The sequence below is a fragment of the Galleria mellonella genome, unplaced genomic scaffold, assembly GCF_026898425.1.
Source record: "Galleria mellonella isolate WM207_F2 unplaced genomic scaffold, CSIRO_AGI_GalMel_v1 utg37, whole genome shotgun sequence".
NCBI classification, from domain to species: Eukaryota; Metazoa; Arthropoda; class Insecta; order Lepidoptera; family Pyralidae; genus Galleria; species Galleria mellonella.
In genome coordinates, this window is record NW_026442087.1 from 2590526 (window position 1) to 2610894 (window position 20369).

The 20369-nt window shown below is 33.4% G+C and overlaps 1 protein-coding gene across 1 annotated transcript; it reads right to left on the minus strand.

Annotated features, from left to right (window-relative positions):
• Positions 1-569: 569 nt before the first annotated feature.
• Positions 570-1715, minus strand: LOC128201228 (uncharacterized). The gene has a single exon (XM_052897562.1). The coding sequence runs from the start codon at positions 1566-1568 to the stop codon at positions 810-812; it is 759 nt and encodes a 252-aa protein (XP_052753522.1). The 5' UTR covers positions 1569-1715; the 3' UTR covers positions 570-809.
• Positions 1716-20369: the final 18654 nt, after the last annotated feature.

Sequence of the window (20369 nt, forward strand, 5' to 3'; positions counted from 1 at the left end):
AAATATTGAAAACACATTATCACAACAGAAAGAAGAAAAAAAGGAAAGAAAAAAAAATACATAATTGTTCAGTTAAAATGGAGTACACAGGAATAAATTAAATACAAGTGGGCCCGGATACGTACACCCCGCATGCAGTCATTTGTAGTAATATTAATAGTATATTAAATATCATTCTATATTTTGGCTGTTAAACCTATTCTATAAACTTCTATAAATTAGATAAAAACTAATTATTGCATGTAACGGAATACATAAAAAAAAATAACTACACAAAATTAATCAGTACTGGCAATAATACACACTCAAAATCTACCTGCTAATTTCTAATAATTCGGTCTGTTATTCTATCTATACCCAGTTTCATTAAATATTCATTACATCTGACAGTTGAAATTACGGAGCTAAATAAATACAAGTAAACTTCTAGCGGCATTTGATGCAACAAATTTGTAAAATATTACAAGTGTTTTGTTGTGTATAATACAAAAATGTGAATGAAAAGGATTTAATATAAGTATAAAGATACAATGAGAATGAGCCAGATTAGTAGTTAGTGAAAATTGACAGATTTGATGTTACATTGCTTAGCACTTAGTAAATAATAAAAAAAAACAACAAGATTATCACTATTAAGCACAGAATAATGTAAAATATGGATATATGAAATTATAGTATAAATAAATAGGGCCAGCCATAAATAAAGTCATGAAATAAATAACCATCTACCAGCAGAGCGAAAATAACCAAACACCCACTTACAAAAAAAAAAAAAAACTAAATTAATTAAAATATTAACTTATACAATTCTAAATTCTTTTGGTAACACGCTTAGTGCGACTCAATCCAGCCTGATCCCGCCTATCCATTGTCTTCGAAGCGGCCGAAACACTTGCTGGCAATTTGACCTCATCAGTACCTGTACCCGGCAATGAATCGGTTAGACGATTCAACTCAGTAATTGAATTTAAACGTTGTCTCTTACCGTCTGGTCCATCGACAATCACGGATCCATCACGAGTCCAGCACTTGGATATACCAAAATGCTTCCGAGCCGCCATAAAAGCGACGTGTCTGCCCTTGGTAAGAAATTCAGAGAAAGTGATGCCACTATTCTTGAGCCCAGTTTTTGAGAACCAAACTTTGTCCTTAATTTCAAGATTGCGGAACTTCACCAAAATTGGCCTGGGCTTCTCACCAGACTTACGTCCCATCCTGTGGCTGCGACTGATGGAATCTTCAGTGATGGGTAGATTGAGTCGCTCAGTAATAATTTTTATCACCTCTGAAGATGTGTCTTTGCCGCTGTCCTGAACACCATGCACAAGAAGGATTTTGCGACGGCTGCGCATTTCAAGCTGGTCTTGCTGCTTGGCGATAACCTCAACCTGTTGTTGTAGAATCTTCAATGTAGCTAAGATGGAGGACTTGAAATCGCTGAAGTCCGTTGCTAATGAAGCAAGGGTAATCGGTGCAGTACTAGCCTTGTGAAGATCCTCCTGAAATGCCGCCATCTTACTTGAGAAATGTTCCTTCATTTGTTCTAGAGATTCTTGAATTGACTCCATTTCTTTATTAAGGAAAACTAGAGAGGAGATAACGTAACCACTGGCAGATAACAGCAGTAATTAAAGTTGGTACATAAATTTAGATTAAAATAAATAATAAAAACAATTAAAATGTATTTATAAAGTAGACAACTTATTTATACGTCTGTCTTGTACAACTACCCGCGGGGAAAAAAAAGCTGACACAAATCACAAATGAGATAATAAAAGTGGCTAATAACTTCTGTATAGCTGACAAGAGCGTTATATCATATGGTACAGTAATTAATGAGTGGAATAATAATAATATGAATATTATTATTGTATTATAATATTGTTGAAAATGAATAATAATCAATCTAAAAATAAACATAAATGTGTAATAAAAAATGTAATAGATAGACATTGCCAGTCTAGCAATTTATTTATGAAGATGCAATTTATGAAGAGCAAAAAATAGAAAAATATAATTGGTGGGCTTAGATCATGAATACTGACACTAAAGGCACAATTTGATAAATTAATTTCCTACAAGAAAAAAAAAATCTATTAAAGCGTGACCGTTACAATTAAATATTATTCGTTTTGTAGCTATGAGCCGGCCACGGCCATTCACTGTACAACCAAAAAAAAACCTACAATCACATTATGTCATTGCTAATAACATCTTTGATTGTAACACGTCTGTAACATCATTAATTTCACAAAGTTATAATGGAACAAAAACTGTTAAGTAATCACGCAAAAACCCAACAAATCATCGACAACAAAAAGCGCCGCGGACAATGACAGCGAACGAGATTGATATTGACTTTAAAAGTACCAACAATTACCCTGTTAATATTCGCACGTACGCAATCGTGACAAGTGAAAATCACGAATGAAAATATTAAGTCGGAACACGTAATTACACAATGGCGTTCAGAAAAGGTCAGGTTGAGTCACATAAAAAGCTTTGGTAAAAATCCGTGATAATAATCTCCAGTTTCCAGTTTCACGGATTACAGTGTTCGAGTAAAAAAAAAAAAGAGGGAAAAAGTTATAAAGCTGCCGCTCGGTGCGCCGGTGGGCGCAGCCATGCGTCATAATTCTGACAGCCCGCTTGACAACTCGACTGACAAGTCGCCTGACAGGACAGCGGCGCTGACGCCCGCTCGGATTATATGCCTTGATGGATTAATTTGTGAGACTATCAGATAGAATTCACATCAGTACACCGTATAGATTATAATCAAAATAGTTTTATAATGAGCTAACGTTTCGTGTGAGGTATTTGTATGGGATTAGGGTCGATTGAGGGAATTGATGACAATAAAATAATGTTTCGAATGATATTCTGTATGTATTAGTGCGAATAAGAAATTTTATGTTGACGTCAATTCATTCAAATTGTCGTTTTCTCATTTGATTACTTTAGTTTTTCGATATTTTTGTAATTATTTATATATTGTATTGTATAATCTTTATTATACATTGGACAAATTAAAAAGGTTTGACATACAATAAACAAACTTATAAAGAGATTTCTTACAATCAACCTTCAAGAAACTAAAAGAAAACCATAGCATGATCGAACGTTAAAAATTGTTCAGTTATAGAATGCTATGTATTTAGTAAGCTCTATATTATTTGTTTCTAGTATAATTAAAATAGAATTGCTTTAACTACACTTGAACCATCCATCATAGTTATTTTTACAGAATAATGTTTCACACTTTTTTACACGATCTACTCTCAAGCAGTGTAGATATTCAAATTAATAATTTAACTTTATTAAAATAAATATATAATCTTTATTTAAATAAATTAGTTTAAAGCACTTTTAAATCGCTTTTTTTTATGAAACTATTGCAAAATTCGGAAAGTTATTAACTACTGAGAAAAACCCGTAAGAAACAGTTACTCTTTTAAATCTCTGTTAACATTATGTGTATTTATTAAAATATACTACATTTAAAATTATATAAATTTACTTCTTATTAAAACATTCTAACAACTCTATATTACATACGTGAATGCAATATAATAATAAATAAATTATATGGTTTTTAAAAAGACCATGCATGGTCGACTGACACCATGTAAAAGTTTATAAGTTTATTATAAATATTTGTACCGCAAAGTAAATTATCTATATTTATGGATGCAGGTCTATGGCCTGATGGAATTTCGTTTCGTCGGTTTGTTACTTTTAAAAAGACATCTGGTAATGATGACAAGTTTTTAAATACAAAATAACAATGCATAATAGAACACTAACTTTGATATCCTTCAATTGTAAATCAATGAAAAGATCAGTAAAATGTATAAAATCTTTATGTGAACGGGCGGATATAGTCGCATTGCAGGAAACTTGGCTTCTACCTCATGATATACATATTTTAGGTAGCATTCATGATGATTTTGGATATTCTGGAAAGTCTGCTGTGGACACATCAGTAGGCATTCTTCACGGTAGACCGTTTGGTGGTGTCGCAATATTGTGGCGGAAAAGTGTTTTCAGGTCAGTGTCGGTGATTAAATGTGAAAGTTCGCGAATAATAGCAATTAATGCAGAGACTAGTGATAAACAAATGGTTATTATGAGTGTTTACATGCCCACAGACGATAGTGAAAATTTAACAGAATTCACTCACTGCTTAGGCGAGATCTGTGCAATTGTTGAGAATAATGACTCGCAGACTGTATTTATTCTTGGTGATTACAATGCGCACCCAGATGGACAATTCGGTAAGGAGCTTTTACATTTCTGTACAGAACAACAGCTGATTTGTGCGGATATAGAGAAATTAGGTTTGAATTCGGATAGTTATACTTTTATTAGCGATGCACATGGGACAAAAAGTTGGTTAGATCATATTTTAGTAACACAAGCTTCTTGGAAGTCTATTACAGAGATAAATATACTTTATGATATATATTGGTCTGATCATTTCCCTATTCAAATAAAATGTAACATAAATATATTGCAATCAAAAATAGCAATAAATGGAAGACATTGTAATAAAATATTGTGGGGAATTAGAGACTATGAACAGATACAATTATATAATAATTATTGTAATAAAAAGTTAAGTGAAATTGAGTTCCCATCTGAGCTTGCTAATTGTTGTGATAGAGAGTGCAGTGATCCTATTCATAAGACCATAATAAACCAATTATACAGTAATATAGTAAATACATTAGCAGAAGCTGCAGCTCGAAGTCACGACAGGCCTGTTGGGCGGCGAAGATGTGTAACTGGTTGGAATAAATATGTAAGGGAGGCACATAATGAGGCTAGAATAAAGTTTTCGATATGGGAATTATATGGTAAACCAACTGAGGGTATTATGTATAAAGAAATGTATGAGAGTCGTAAGAGATTTAAAAGTAAACTAAAATGGTGTCAAAATAACCAAGACCAAATAAAAATGGATATAATTGCTCTTTGCCGCTCCAGAAGTGACTTTAGTGGGTTTTGGAGAGCGACAAATAGTCTTAACGGTAAAACTAATTTTCCTGTAAATATTAATGGTATTAATTGTCCTAAACAAATAGCTAATATGTTTAAAAATTATTTTAGAGTAACATCTCCTTTAGGTCAACAAAACTTACAGTCGACTACAAATGCTTGTAGTAAAAAGATAGTAGGTCAAATGCATAATTTTACATGTAAAGATATTGAATTTATTATAAAGAACATGAAAAGAGGAAAGTCCCCTGGGCATGATGGCCTTAGTATAGAGCATTTTCAGGCAGCTGGGGACCATTTGCCCAGGGTGCTCTCAATGTTATACACGTTTTGTATTGGGCATACATACCTACCAGAGGATATGTTGAAAACGATTGTTGTACCAATACTTAAGAACAGGACGGGAGATGTATCGGACAGCGGTAATTACAGACCTATATCACTGGCTACAATAACAGCCAAGGTGTTTGACGGTTTACTTGATACGCAACTTAGACGACATCTAAACTTGCATGACCTTCAATTTGGCTTCAGGCAGGGGTGTCGACTGAATCGGCCATTCTGTGTCTCAAGCATACGGTCAGATATTACACAGACAGATCCACTCCAGTCTATGCATGTTTCTTGGATTTAAGTAAAGCCTTTGATATGGTATCTTATGATCTTTTATGGAGTAAACTTGATAAGACTACGCTTCCTACAGAGTTAGTTAGAGTTCTTGAGTATTGGTATAATAATCAAAGTAATCAGGTGAGGTGGAATGATACTCTATCAGACTCATACCGATTAAAATGCGGAGTAAGGCAGGGTGGGCTGACTTCACCCAACTTGTTTAATATGTATGTAAATGGCCTAATTGAGGAGCTCAGCGAAATGCATGCTGGGTGTTATATTGATGGAGTAAGCGTCAATAACATAAGCTATGCCGACGACATGGTACTGCTGAGCCCCTCAATTGGAGCTTTAAGAAAAATGCTAGCTGTGTGTGAAGCATACGCGAAAAACCATGGTCTGGTATATAATTCTAGCAAAAGTGTAATTATAACATTTGTATCTAGACATAAAAAACCGAAGTATGTGCCTCCTATATCACTTAATGGAAATGTACTTGACGTGGTAACTGATTTTAAATATCTCGGTCACATTATTGCAAATACTTTAAAAGATGACCTGGATATAGAACGAGAAAGAAGAGCATTGGCAGTTAGAAGTAACATGTTGGCCCGCAGGTTTACTAGATGTACAAAACAAGTAAAAATAACCCTGTTTAAAGCTTTTTGTCAGGTGTTCTACACAAGTAGCTTGTGGGTCAACTATAGTCAAAAAACTTACAATGCTCTTCGAGTCCAATACAATAATGCCTTCAGGGCACTGTTGGGGCTACCTAGTCACTGTAGTGCGTCACACATGTTTGCACGGGAGCGTACAGATGATTTTTACGCAATACGACGCAAACGAATTGTTTCGCTGTTGGGTAGGGTGCGTGTTAGCTCAAACAGTGTCCTGAAGACAATTGCTGATAAAATGGACTGTCCCATCCTAAAATATTGGGTGGGACAGGTTATCAATGTAAGAGCGTTATGACCGCTCATTTACTAACATAGGTTAAGTCAATTTGTAACTAACAAAATGGGCCTTATGTTGTCTAATTAAATAAATATTATTATTTATTATTATTATTTATTACTCGATTACGCTTAAAAATCCAAACGGATTTTAATGAAATTTGGTATAAGCGTAGATTATTCCCGAATTACGGGATACCAGAGGGAGACTTTGTACAAAAGTCGTTTGCTTGGGTACCTCTGTCCCATTCGTGTTTCAACCATAAAGCAGCTATGTTTGCATGGTCGTGTTTCGGTTTAAAGAGTGGGATATAGAGTGAATTTACAGGGTACAAAGGAATAACACCTGAATCCTCAGTAATGGCAACGCATGGCGGGTATCATGGGCGAAACAGTATACTCTGTTATGTCCATAGTACTGCTCATGTTTATAGGCGACGATTACCACTTTCTATCAGGTGGGCCGTCAGTTTGTTTGCCATTCTAAGTTGTATAAAAAGAATACTGATGACGTGAACAAAACCGTGGGTAGGTAATAGCTAGTAGCAACAAACGAAAGAATGACCCATCCTTATGATTAATAGACACGCGCGCGTTATGAAGTTGGCTAATTAACGTTTACAAATGAAGTTAATAACAATTCACCATGATTACAATTGATTTATGGCCGACATTAAGTAATGATGAAATATCCTTTTCTATTTCAATGGCTCGCTTATTTCGTTGTCTAGTTAAGTAACGTAATACGTGACATTGTTAGATTGATAAACTTTAGATAGAGTAGAGAGATCTAGACCTGTCGGTGACAATAACGGAATAACTTTTTTTATTTGAATTTAACAGAATAATGATTTTACTTTATCTTTGTACAGAACAATACGCGCACAATAGACTTTTTTTTAAACCATACGACATTTTGTTTTTTTTTGTATACCACATACACACACAAATAACACACACTTTTACATTAATTATTGCTGAACTTCCAGTGAGGTTTCAAATAAGTATCTCTATAGATATTTTTCTATTTAATTTAATCTCCCTCCAAAAATAAGCGTAATATTGTCAGGTATATAAATTGGGAATCTGTAATCATCTAACGTACGGTGTAAATATAATATTTTTATTTATTCTAGATATAAGCTGTTGATTCTAGATGTAATATTAAAATGAAATAAGTAATAAAATAAATATGGCGCCTTTTAAGGTACCGTAGAAAAAAGAAACTTTATGGTAAGACTTTGTCCGTCCGTCCTTACGTCTGTCACAGTGCTATATGTTAGCAACTGCTAATACAAAATTTGGAATAGTTTTACATATTGTTTATCCTTATATTACAGTAGAAAAAAATAAAAAAATATTTTTATTTTCTTTGTCAGGAGGTTTCAAAAGAGACTAAAGAGTCCAAGTTGGTATGTCTGGTATGTAAAATATATTAAAGGGTTTAATTTGTAAATTTTAAAACTGATTTTCAGTTCACTGAATTTTTATAATTTATTTCTTTTTACTGTATATGTCTGTTGTTATTTGTGCGCTGTAAATAATGCAAATAATACATGTATCTGCTTAATTATTTTTTTATACCACTGAGGTGGCAAACAAGCATACGGCCCACCTGATGGTAAGTGATTACCGTAGCCTATGAACACCTGCAATACCAGAGGTATTACGCGTGCATTGCCGACCCTGAAGAAACGTCTTTACCCCCCTTTTGAAGAACCCCATGCTGTAGCGTCTTGGGAAAACCTCGGCAGGGAGCTCATTCCACAACCTGAGTTTTCGTGGGAGGAAACATTTCTGAAACCGCGCAGTACGCGACCATTGAGGCTGTAGGACATGAGGATGAACTCCCTGTCGCTGGCGAGCCGTACGATGGTAGAAAGTGGCTGTGGGCGTCATATTGAACGATTCCTCTGAGCACAATCCATTGTACAGGCGGTAGAACAAGCAGAGTGAGACAAAATCTGTCCTAAGACTTAAGGGTTAGATACTGCTTGTGAGCCTGGGATATATAAATATACAACAGTATTGTTTTCACAATGTCATTCAAGCATTAATAGATAAATTGTATTGATGATTGATGACACACCAATCTTATCTGTCAGACTACAAATGAATGGTTTCCATTAATATTTGTACAAGTAACAATACCATGTATGTATATGGGGGGAAAGGAATTGTTAGTAATGGGGTCTAATTTGCTCATTACTAGCAATACATCTTATCAGGTCGACCTCCATGCGGTTCCCTCTGGAAACTATCATGGTTAATTCTAGTGGTATTCGTCACGATGGGCTAACGGATCTGCTTTCATCCTCTCCTATCATTCGTCATTGGTGCCCCGCCAGTGTATACCGTTACCGCAGGCGGAGCTGCTATTCCATTTTTTTTTATGTGTGAAAATGGTATGGTAACCCCGCCTGCGCTAACGGGATACGCTGGCGGAGCACCAGTGAAGGGTGATAGATGAGAATGAAAACAGGCTACTTAGCCCATCATGATGAATTCATTAGGAATTAACCATGATAGTTTCCAGGGGGAACCGCGAGGTCGACCTGGTTTGGTATATTGCTAGTAATGGGATTCTCAGATTCCATCACTAACAATCTCTTTCCCCCCTGCTATTCCATTATCATCCATTAAAAAAAAGTGACTGGTAGTTCGCATTACTAACAATCCCTCCCCCCCTACACTGGTAGGTTATATGCCCTATCTTAATACATAGGACTCTTTACATAACAACTGACACGCAGCAAAGCCGCGAGAAAGGGCTAGTAATTCATAACATCGATAGCAATTCAGCTAATCTGTCGACTTAGCCCAATTCAATTGTTTTCACAACTACCAACAACAAATTGGACAATCGGCGGCCGCGTCATTGATGTCTAACTAGTGTAAATCGATTCTACTGTCGATACCGCATCGAATCGTAACAAGAAAGCGGTATCGATGAATAATGGATATTGTGACCCGATTGAATCCGGTCTGTGGTTTTTAGACGATACTTAATCGGGCATCAAATGGGAATGTTTTATAGAATTTCGAATTATTTATACTTTGCCTTTTTTTTATTAATTTATAGAAGTCATGTTAGAATACATCATAATCTAGTTCAGGAGTTAAAAACATGAAACTGACATATTTGTGTTTTTTTTTTTTGTAACATTACGAATTGTTTTAATAATTTATAATGAATTAACATTTATACTTTTTAAGTTTTAAATTTTGCATGCCTTATTATTGGTAAAATATTCATTTATTAATTCAGTCACACAAAGAGTTTAATTTTTTTAATTCACTCATTTTGGGACTTGAAAATGATGAAAAACTTTTAAGCTTAAAATTCGAAAAAGGTAGAGTTCTATTTAGAACAAAATTTTTTTTGTGTATTATTTTCATATACATGTTACGCTTATATTTGCACCAATTTTGAAGTGACTTTGACATTAATTTTGTAGCCAATACAGTTCATATTAATGTCGTTCATTTGAATATATATTAAGTGACATCTTGTCTAATTTACATGATTTTTTAATAATTCTTTATATTTTTATTTGGAAATATTTATTCACGTATTGGTTTTAGAATAAATTTATTGAAATTAAAGTCTGTTTTATCGTGGAACCAAGTCGTGAATTAAATATTAATATATAATAAAATGTAAATAAATTTTCTTTACTCGGAAACATTTTGTTTCTAGAAAATAAAGTCAAGGTAAAAATTTATCATGTAACAACGTTTAAAGTACTTCATTGTATGTTAATTCGTCATACATTGTTTTTTTTTTAATATATACTTGAAAAATTATACAATTATTGCATAGAAACTAATCGTTTTAGGTTATTTTATGCTTATATTATTTTTATAGTTATCTTATCTATAATAATATATATATATATATATATATATATATATATATATATATATATATATATATATATATATATATATATATATCTTCAACAATATATTATATAGATATTTATTACATATTCCATGTCCCTGTATTATATTTTATGTTGTTTCTACTTATTGGCTAAATGATATGTAAATTATTTATATATCAGTAGTCAAAAGATCGATAATAATCTAAATTAACTTGACCCCAGTAACTCGAAAACCTTTCCGCTTAACTGACCCATGGTTAATGGCAGTACTAAAATAATATTACCTATTCATGTTCCACTATAAATCATTACGTACCATGACGAATATATATAAATGGACGCGTTAAACGCATCAGAGCCACTGGTTCCGCCTCGAGACTGTATTTATTACATCTAAGAAAATGAATGGAATATAAATCTTATCATCATAAACGCACCATATAATATATAGTTGACTCTATTTTAAATACGAGAATTTTATTTCTCAATTCCCTCTTTCTGTTTCGCCGTCGTAAATTTTACGATTTTCGACGTTAAACATGTACGAACATAAATTCAGCGTCGATCCCGAAGTGGAAAATTAAAAGGCTCTCCGCGGAAGACAAGAGATGTGTGAATCGATGTTAAATGCGCGTGAAATGACAGGCGAACATAAAAATTTCTACTTGTAAAAGTGTGGCTTTGACGGTCTGTTCGCGCCTTGAACGAGTTCAGATTGAGCGACTTCGCCCGATTAAAGTGTGGCGAATCGAGTTGTTAAACTACCGACGGGACGTGATGATGACATGGACTTATATGACCTTCTTGATAAATCTTATAAACAGCTTTATTACACCACAGTTAAAGTTGAAATTGGTGAAACGGATCGCACTGTGGACAGCCCTTTCCGTTTTTCGGCGGTCGCGCCGCTTAGGTGAGCATTTTGTACGTTGATTGGCATTTCGCCGAGCGAAAAGCAACACCTTTTGCGGCCATGACACGTCCTCTGATTGATTGTATAATTAATTTTATTTTAAATTCAAAACACCTGACATACATGTCAGATGTATGAGCTGTCAATTAATTGGACAGCTCATGATGAGGGTAACACATAACGAGCTGTTGTGGTGAGGTTTTTGTGTTAAATCATTAAAACTAGTTATGTTTCTTGTCGTGTTTGGAATAAGTTGACAGCTGATGTGTGCGAATGTTAGTTTTAGTTTGTATTGAAAAAAAAAAATATCTGTCTTTAGACATTAATTAATTGAATAGGAAATGTTGTATTCAAGGCAGCAATTCCACAATATCAGTCTCTCTGGTCGTTTCTTTGTCTGTCATCAATTATTTTTACGGTTTAACTTCAGTTCTTATTATTTTATAGAAAAAATGATACAATGGTATTGCTATTGGACATAAAATGTATAAACATTTATTTTTTTATAGACTCTCGTAATCAAAATATTTAGATATAAAACTATAATGTATAGAGGTAGTTTCATACTTATTTTTATATTGCTTTTTGTGTGGGTACATATTTTCATTGTAGTTTCCTGTTTGTAAATAAACGGCGTTGAGTACACACCTATTTTATTCCGCTCACTAGTAGACATCCCTTCAGTATTCTTCAGTAGCGACGAGAATAATAAACATATAATGTAGACACATACAATATATAATAGAATATAAAACATAGACTATGCACGAATTCAGATAAAATAATATTTTTAATTTTATTAATAAGTGACTTTATATACGAACCCTATATACTTTCTCTTTTCGAATTCTTAAGGTTGACTACAAGAAATCTCTTTTAGGGATAAGTCCGCCTGTGTATCTATGTTTTTTTATAACCTAATATCTATGTTATAAGTGATTGTACAAAAACATATAAAAAAAAATATACGTTCCCGGTCTATCTAACATTGATAACATAGTAATAGATTGACTTAAAATAAAACAAAAAATTGCACTAGCCATGGATCTATATTTATTTTACACATTAAAAAAACAACGAAGCATAACGGCGTGTTAACACGAGAGTGGTAACCAAACAGAGCTAGTTCAAAAAGTGATACCACACTCAAATATTCAAACATTATAAGCACAATCGCTAAAGATGGTAAAGAATATGTGGCAATATATAAATCGAACAGCATACGTAGAACTAGACAAGCTCCTCATTGTTACAAGATCCCACTCAGTTAACGAAACAAAAGCGATGTGATGAATGGCACTCGGCGGCGATACATCATCCAAGCACTGCGATCACCGCTAATGATGAATAATTACTATCGTTTGTTCCAGCTATCCTCTTTTGTTCCACCATAATACTTCGCCTCTTCTGTAAGCGATGTCGAATTATTCTATTTGTAGTACCCACAGAAAACGTAAACTCGTTTTTTCTCTATTCATAACCAAATTGTGTGCTTGCTCTGAATAAGCTAACGTTTATTTTGATGGCAGTGTTGATATGAATAAATGGTAAGTTGCAATGGACACTGTATTGTTTTTAAATGTCCTCATTTATAATTTTAAAGGATGCATATATGTCGTCTTTGAAATGGGTATTACCAATTAAAATATAACCGAAAAATTATTTTTAACAACCACTCTTTGGAATCAACTTCCAGCAGCAGTATTTCCGAACCGATACGACAACATAACCTTCAAGAAAAGAGTATATTCCCTTTTAAAAGGCCGGCAGCACACCTGCAATGCCGTTGGTGTTGTGGGTGACCATGGGCGGCGGTAGTCACTTACCGTCAGGTGAGCCGCATGCTCGTTTGCCCCGTGTTGTAAAAAAGAAACTCTATAGAATGTTTGGAAATTGATTTATCCATAGTAGTTGATTGATTTATTTTATTATAATCAATTTCTATTTTTCTAGTGATTTTTAATAGGAGACAGTTGTCAATTTGTCTATTTTTTTTCTATGGTTATGTTGAGCATTTGCTTCGCCTAATTTGAACTGACTTTGTAAATCTGACAATGATGTACATATGTTCATGTTATATAAATTTTATGATGTATCAAATGATAGTTTTACTTTGATAGGTAAAAATAAAAAAGCTTTATACGAAATATAATTTCAAATTGTACATAGATATCTGTTATGCCTGTCTCCCATTAGGGTAGACAGAAACAATGGAACGCCAAATGCTTCGATTCAAACAAACCTCTTTCGCTTCCTCCACATTCATCAATCTTTTCATACACGCTCGCCTTTAATTTGGCCCTTCTTCAGCACGTCGCCTGTTTGGTCGACATACGTCCGTCTAGGGCGGCCCCTACCGACATCTCCATTCATACTTACTCGATAAATCTCTTTCGTAATTCTACATTCATCCATCCTTTCTAAATTTAAATTGCGTTTTACAAAAAAAAAAAAAAAACAACTTTAATATTGACCAAATAAGTTTTTTTTATCACCCTTCTAACCGAAATAGCCATGCAAACATAACTGCTTCACGGTAAAAACACGAATAGGACAGAGGTGCCCAAGCAAACGATTTTTGTACAAAGTCTCCCTCTGGTAACTACTTAAATTACTATTATATATAAGGGTAAGAAAGGAGATTGTTAGTTTATATATTTTGTTTTTTTTTATTTGTGCTTTTTTGTTTTCATTCTTTTATCTCTTTTACTGTGTATTATGTGTATTTTTTTTATTATTGTAATTTGTGTGCTGTAAGTTATATAAATAAATTATTCATCTATCTATCTATTAAATTACTTATACACTTATTTATTCTTATACTGTATAATTTTATTGATGTTTTTGTTGTAATCGTACAATAATAATGTAGAAGTCACGCTGTCAACATGCCAATACAAATTATACAGGTATATCCATTACCTTGGTATAAGATTTCAGTGCATTCACCTTTAAAAACAATAAGAATTATTACATTAACCTTTAAATTATGAATAAAGTTATCACTTTATTTATAAACATCTGTGATTATTAAGTTTAAATAGCAATATAACAGATTACTTACCCAATACAAGTTGGTTATAACATTTATAATTTTATATACCTATTTATATTTTAAGAGGTTTGTTTGAATCGGAGCATTTGGCGTTCCATTGTTTCTGCCTACCCTAATGGGAGACAGACGTGACAGATATGTATGTATGTATATTTATATTTAAAAAAAGAATCAGTCTCAAGTTTATATTGGTTTATATTGTTTAAAATATAAATGTTATATTTCAAGAAGTCATCCAAAATCAGTCGCTGCCAGGATTCACTAGTATAAAATATATAAGTTCCTTATTTTCCAAAAAAGACTCTACAAAAAATAAATTGTAGTTTATAGTTATTATTTATTATTGTAGTTGGTTAGTTGCTAGATACAAACAATTGTCTTCGTTGATGTAACAACTACTATACGTTTTAATTGGTCTGTTTTGGAATCCTGCAATGAGGAGGAGGGCGTTGATATTCGCGACACAGTTTTATACCTCTGCGGATATCATCGTTTTTCAATAATATTGTAACCAATGTTTATGTTCCAAATAAATTATTATTATTATATTTCCATGCGTTAATTTACTTTTTTTTTTATACAACCCAGAATAGCAAACAAGCTGATGGATTACCCGATGGAAAGTGGTAACCGTCGCCTATAGACATGAGCAGTACCATGGACATAACAGAGTATACTGTTTCGCGCATGATACCCCCCATGCGTTGCCATTCCTGAGGACTCAGGTGTTATTCCTCTGTACCCAGTAAATTCAGACCATATCCCACCCTTCAAACCGAAACACAGCCACGCAAACACAACTGCTTCACGGTTGAAACACGAATGGGACAGAGCAAACGCAATATTTGATCTAGTCTCAGAATAAATGAATAATTCATACCTCCTTCTTTTGAAATTCATTTAGAAATAATAATAATAAAAACGAAGGCTGTAGAATGAGCTCCCTGCCAGGGTTTTTCCTAGATACTATAATATGGGGTTTTTCAAAAGGGTGTATTAAGGTTTCTTCAGGGTTGACAACGCGCACGTGACACTCCTAGTGTTGCAGGCATTAATCTACACTGACCATTTGCCATCAGACGGGCTGTATGTTATTGCCTGCATACAGAAAATCTTTTAATGAGATAAAAATGTGTAAAATAGTAGTAAATCTGTTAATATTCACATAAAATCGTTAGAATTTTCATCAAAATCATATATACGTGATTAAATATTTATAAATTAAAATATTATATCACAATATGTGCATCTGACGTTCCTTGGACGCCATAATGAATCTTGCTTGTTTTAAATTCATCGTGGCCGGTACAATTAATATTCGAGTTTATTTTATTAATAAATGTCTGGGCACAATCAATTCGCTTCAATGGCGAGCGGCGCTCACCTCAGCAGTGCATAAAAGTCTATTTATTACCATCCATCAAGTATGAGGGATCGGTCTCTGAATGGTGTTCGAGTACCACTCACAAGATATAGATGGAAGCGTTTTCATTTTTTTTTTTATGTTTTCATTTGTACATATTATTTTTATTCCTTTACTTAATTAATTACTTAATTAATACAAACGTATATCAGCAATTAAATAGAAAATGTTTAAAATTTATAATCATCGTCAACATCATCATATCAGCCTTTAACAGCCCACTGCTGGGGGGAAAGGGATTGTTAGTAATGAGGTCTAGTAGCCCCGTTGCTAGCAATTAACCCTCTTAGGTTGACCTCCACGCGGTTCCCCCTGAAAACCATCATGGTTAATTATTGTCGAATTCATCATGATAGGCCAATTGATCTGCATTCATTCTCACCTATCACCTTTCACTGGTGCGGCGTCGGTGTATACCGATAGCGCGGGCGGGGTTACCATTCCATTTTCATTTATTAGAAAAAACTATCCACTGCTGAATATAAGCCTCCCCCTTTAGGAGATTTTGCTAGTAGTTGCCATGCTTGGCAGGCGGATTGGAAACCGCAGTCCGGCTTTGGAGATGTTTTAAGAGGGATGCTGCTGCCTGATCTCTCGCCCTCCTCTAGTCGTCTCTTATGATAGCCATTGCTAGCAATATATCCTATCAGGTTGACCTCCATGTAAATACCCCGGAAAACCTTATATATTACTTTGTCAGTTTTTACTTTCCCATGGATGTCGTAAGAGGCCATTAAGGGAACTTAATGATCGATGGAAGAGCAGTAGCGTTCTTCTTAAAACATCTACTGGCATAGCATAGAAACTACTAGAAAAACCCCTTTTGGATAAGACCTATGTTCACCAGTGGACACTTAATGGATAATGTAATAATAAATTATTATATAGTAATTACTCTAAATGTTTTTACAACTAAATATTAGAATAGTGATAGTTACAAAAAAACAACAATATTACATGGATAATTAGTAAAATATTTTATCACAACTTTAACTATTGTATTGTCTTCAAATGTGTTAATATTTACTCTATTGGTCTGCCTTTAACAATCAAAGGTCAGCAATGCAGCAACTCCTCTCGAAGGTATTCACCGACGATAGTCACTTTCCATCAGGTGGACCGCCTGCTCACTTGCCTCCCTAACAATAAAATAAATAAAACGCGATAAGTTTACACCTTTTGCATTTTTACATTCATACCTCGACTTGCCTCAATCTAGCAAGCTTGTTTATCTACACAATAACTCGGACGATTTGTCTTCGCCACTCTTAAATATTCCTCATTGTCTTTGAGTAATTTTGTTAATAAATTCCAGCAGTCAAAACCTTGAGGCCTGGCTTGAGCAATTTTCTTTTGTTTATCAAATATTCTCAACGGGAGTGATTTATGTGCAGATTGTGTTAGCGTTTGTTAAGTTTTTGAAACGGCCGATGTTTCGGTGGGATATCTTACTATTTATAAATTCTTGTGTTGTTAATTTATTATACATATCTGTCACGCTTGTCTCCCATTAGGATAGGCAGAAACAATGGAACGCCAAATGTTTTTTTTTCAAAGATTCAAACAAACCTCTTTCGCTTCTTCCACATTCATCAATCTTTTCATACACGCTCGCCGGTTACGGGTACTTTTAATTTGGCCCTTTTTCAGCACGTCGCCTGTTTGTGACGTGCTGAAAAAGGGCCAAATTGACATACAACATACGTCTGTCAACATACGTCCGTCTAGGGCGGCCCCTACCAACATCTCCATTCATTCTTGCTCCATAAATCTCTTTCGTAATTCTTCTTTCATCCATCCTCTCCAAATGACCAAACATAATTTATTATTGTACCACAATAGGTTTTATGATATACAAATTTATAGTAATTTATTTATAAGTAATAAATAATAATACCAAATGGCATTATTTATTTTCTTTGCGTGTCGTAAGAGGCGACAAAGGCTACTTAATCGAGGGATGGGCAACAGCGTCTATCTTGAAACATCTCCAAAACCTAACTGCGGTTGCCAACTCACCTATCAAGCCTATTGGTTAAATACTTAAATGGGAAGAGCCTTTGTTCAGCAATAGATACTTAACGGCTGATATATTAATAATCGATATAAATATTTAAACTAAATTTTAAATTAATATCTAAGGACAAAAGGTTGTAAGTTTTAATCTTTATATTTACTTCTATCATTTTCAGTATCATCTAGACTTATAGATTTTTTAATGTTTCTTACTCATGTGCAAAAAGACAGTTATCCTTGGCTTAACGTAACTTAAAGCTTCCTTTTATAATTTGATTAAAAAAAGGTTGACAAAATGCTGAAACTAGTTCAAATCATATATTTTGATTTACATAAAGTCCCATTTTAAATATATCAATAACAAAAACAGTCAATTAAACTACATTTTTATTTCAATACAATCTAAAAAAGAAGTGATTACATTTGTTTCTGTTAAACAAAGGTATAAAATTCATAACAAGTTTAAAGCTATATAATTACATAATTATAAAGTATGCCACGTAATAGACACACAAGTGTTTTAATAATTTCGAAATTATCTAAAATACCATAAATTACACGCCATAGTACTTTATAACGTCAATTTAACAGGATGCCTTCAAGATAAGTACGTCGAATGACCAGTAATCCCCTCGATGGCTCCAGAAATTGTCTAACACCACCTTTATAGACCTACCGTTTATGATTAAAATTGAATAGAAGCCAGTAATGAATAAGTGGATGATGTTCGAGATCAAGCCGTGTCGACCGGCGCCGCGATGAATGCTTCACTACAAATTACAATAAACTTTTGAACGAAAGTAAAATTAACTTTATTGCAAAGGAATAAGATTGTGGTAAGTACATCCGAGAAGCTTGTAAGTCTGTAAGCGAAGCCGACAGACGTCAATCACAAGCTAAAAACCGGTAGCTACCGACTCAGACGTTAAAGAATACGAAAGTAATGGAGTGGTTTTATAGTGGTGTATTTAGTGATTTCGAGATCGTATTGCGATAATTTGTTCCCCATTTCAAAGCTAATGAGGTTCATTAAACTTTTGACGATTGAAATGGAATGTAAGATTTCATTCCATAACTGAATTCATGACAGTACAAAAATTTTTTACCATCTTTTAATTGGGATATGAAAATTTTTTATAATGCTCGAAATTTAGATATAAAAATATTAATTTATGTTGTGGGTTATAAAATATCAGATTTTTTTATTATCATGCCGATGCTATAGTTAATTTACCTGAAACCATTTTCAGGTACTGACGTAATAAGTATATATGTGTTTGCAATCAAAACACCGCATATCGATGGCAGGACAAGAAACAATGGCGACCCTATTGTCGGATCCATAAGTTGGGCTCCGATAATGGCGAGATGTTTAAATTATAAAAAACAATAACACGCAGTGTTCCTTCTACGTATTTGTTACCATTCGTTTGTTTATAATAATTACGTCTCGTGTGAAAGTTAATTAATTAAATATCTAATTCAGTGTTTTAATCATGTAGAATTGTTATTTAATTAATAAATTAGTTCTTTAAAGACTCTTGTCTCTTGTATCTAATATATGTAATATTATTTTATAGTGTGTTTTGTAAAAATTCAAAGAAAATGTAATAATAATTTACTATAATTATTTGTTGTTGTTATATCTCAATGACAAATATTAATATTTTATTAATAGAAATTACATTTTCATTACTCAATAGCTTTTTTTTTATCTTGTTAAAGTAATCACACGACTTCAATAGCCACTCATTTTAATCTTCGTTCCGACTCGACAGTAACAGATTATACAGAAGAAAAAGAGCCCAAATAAATTACAGTGGAGAACAAACAAAAACGCCTGCCACACCTCAAAGAGAGAATAACAATAACACCGAATCCGAGCTTGAGGAACATAATGAAAATAATACGAAAGGAGACGACAAAGAAACCGCCGCTGATGAAATTTGATAAGTCGGTAAACATGGCCGAGATAGGACGCCAGGAGGCGGTGTGTTACGACAATTCAGTTTTTTCGGTTTTTTTCTGAAACTCCAAAATAGTGTATGTTTATATAATTTAATAGAATGATCCTGTAGAAGTTGATTCAAAGGGCATAATAATTAATGACGTAGTTGATTTTGTACTAATTTAACAATGATTATTGGCAGTTTATAATTATTAGCGTATTATTATGCTTTCAATTCATTATTAGAAACTTGGAATCCATATTAAAAATGGTTATACTTTTATTCAACCACAAATTATGTTCCATATTACTTCAATATTAAAAAAAAAACTCTTTGCTAATTTTAGAGGCAATTTGGGGTTTATGTTTAAGAAATAATCGTATGAGCCTGTGAAAAATTAAACATTTGCACGTAAATATATTGCGTGACACATTTACGTGAAACGATAACAAAAAAAATCTTCACACATTTTCAGAGAAACAAGAAATAACAGACGTAGCAGCGTCGATTCCACAAGTATTTATATAAGAACTGGCGATAAATATTTAACTAATATACTT

Coding starts and splice junctions, on each gene's coding strand:
- LOC128201228 (XM_052897562.1), bottom strand. CDS start 1,568: ATGGAGTCAATTCAAGAATCTCTAGAACAAATGAAGGAACATTTCTCA.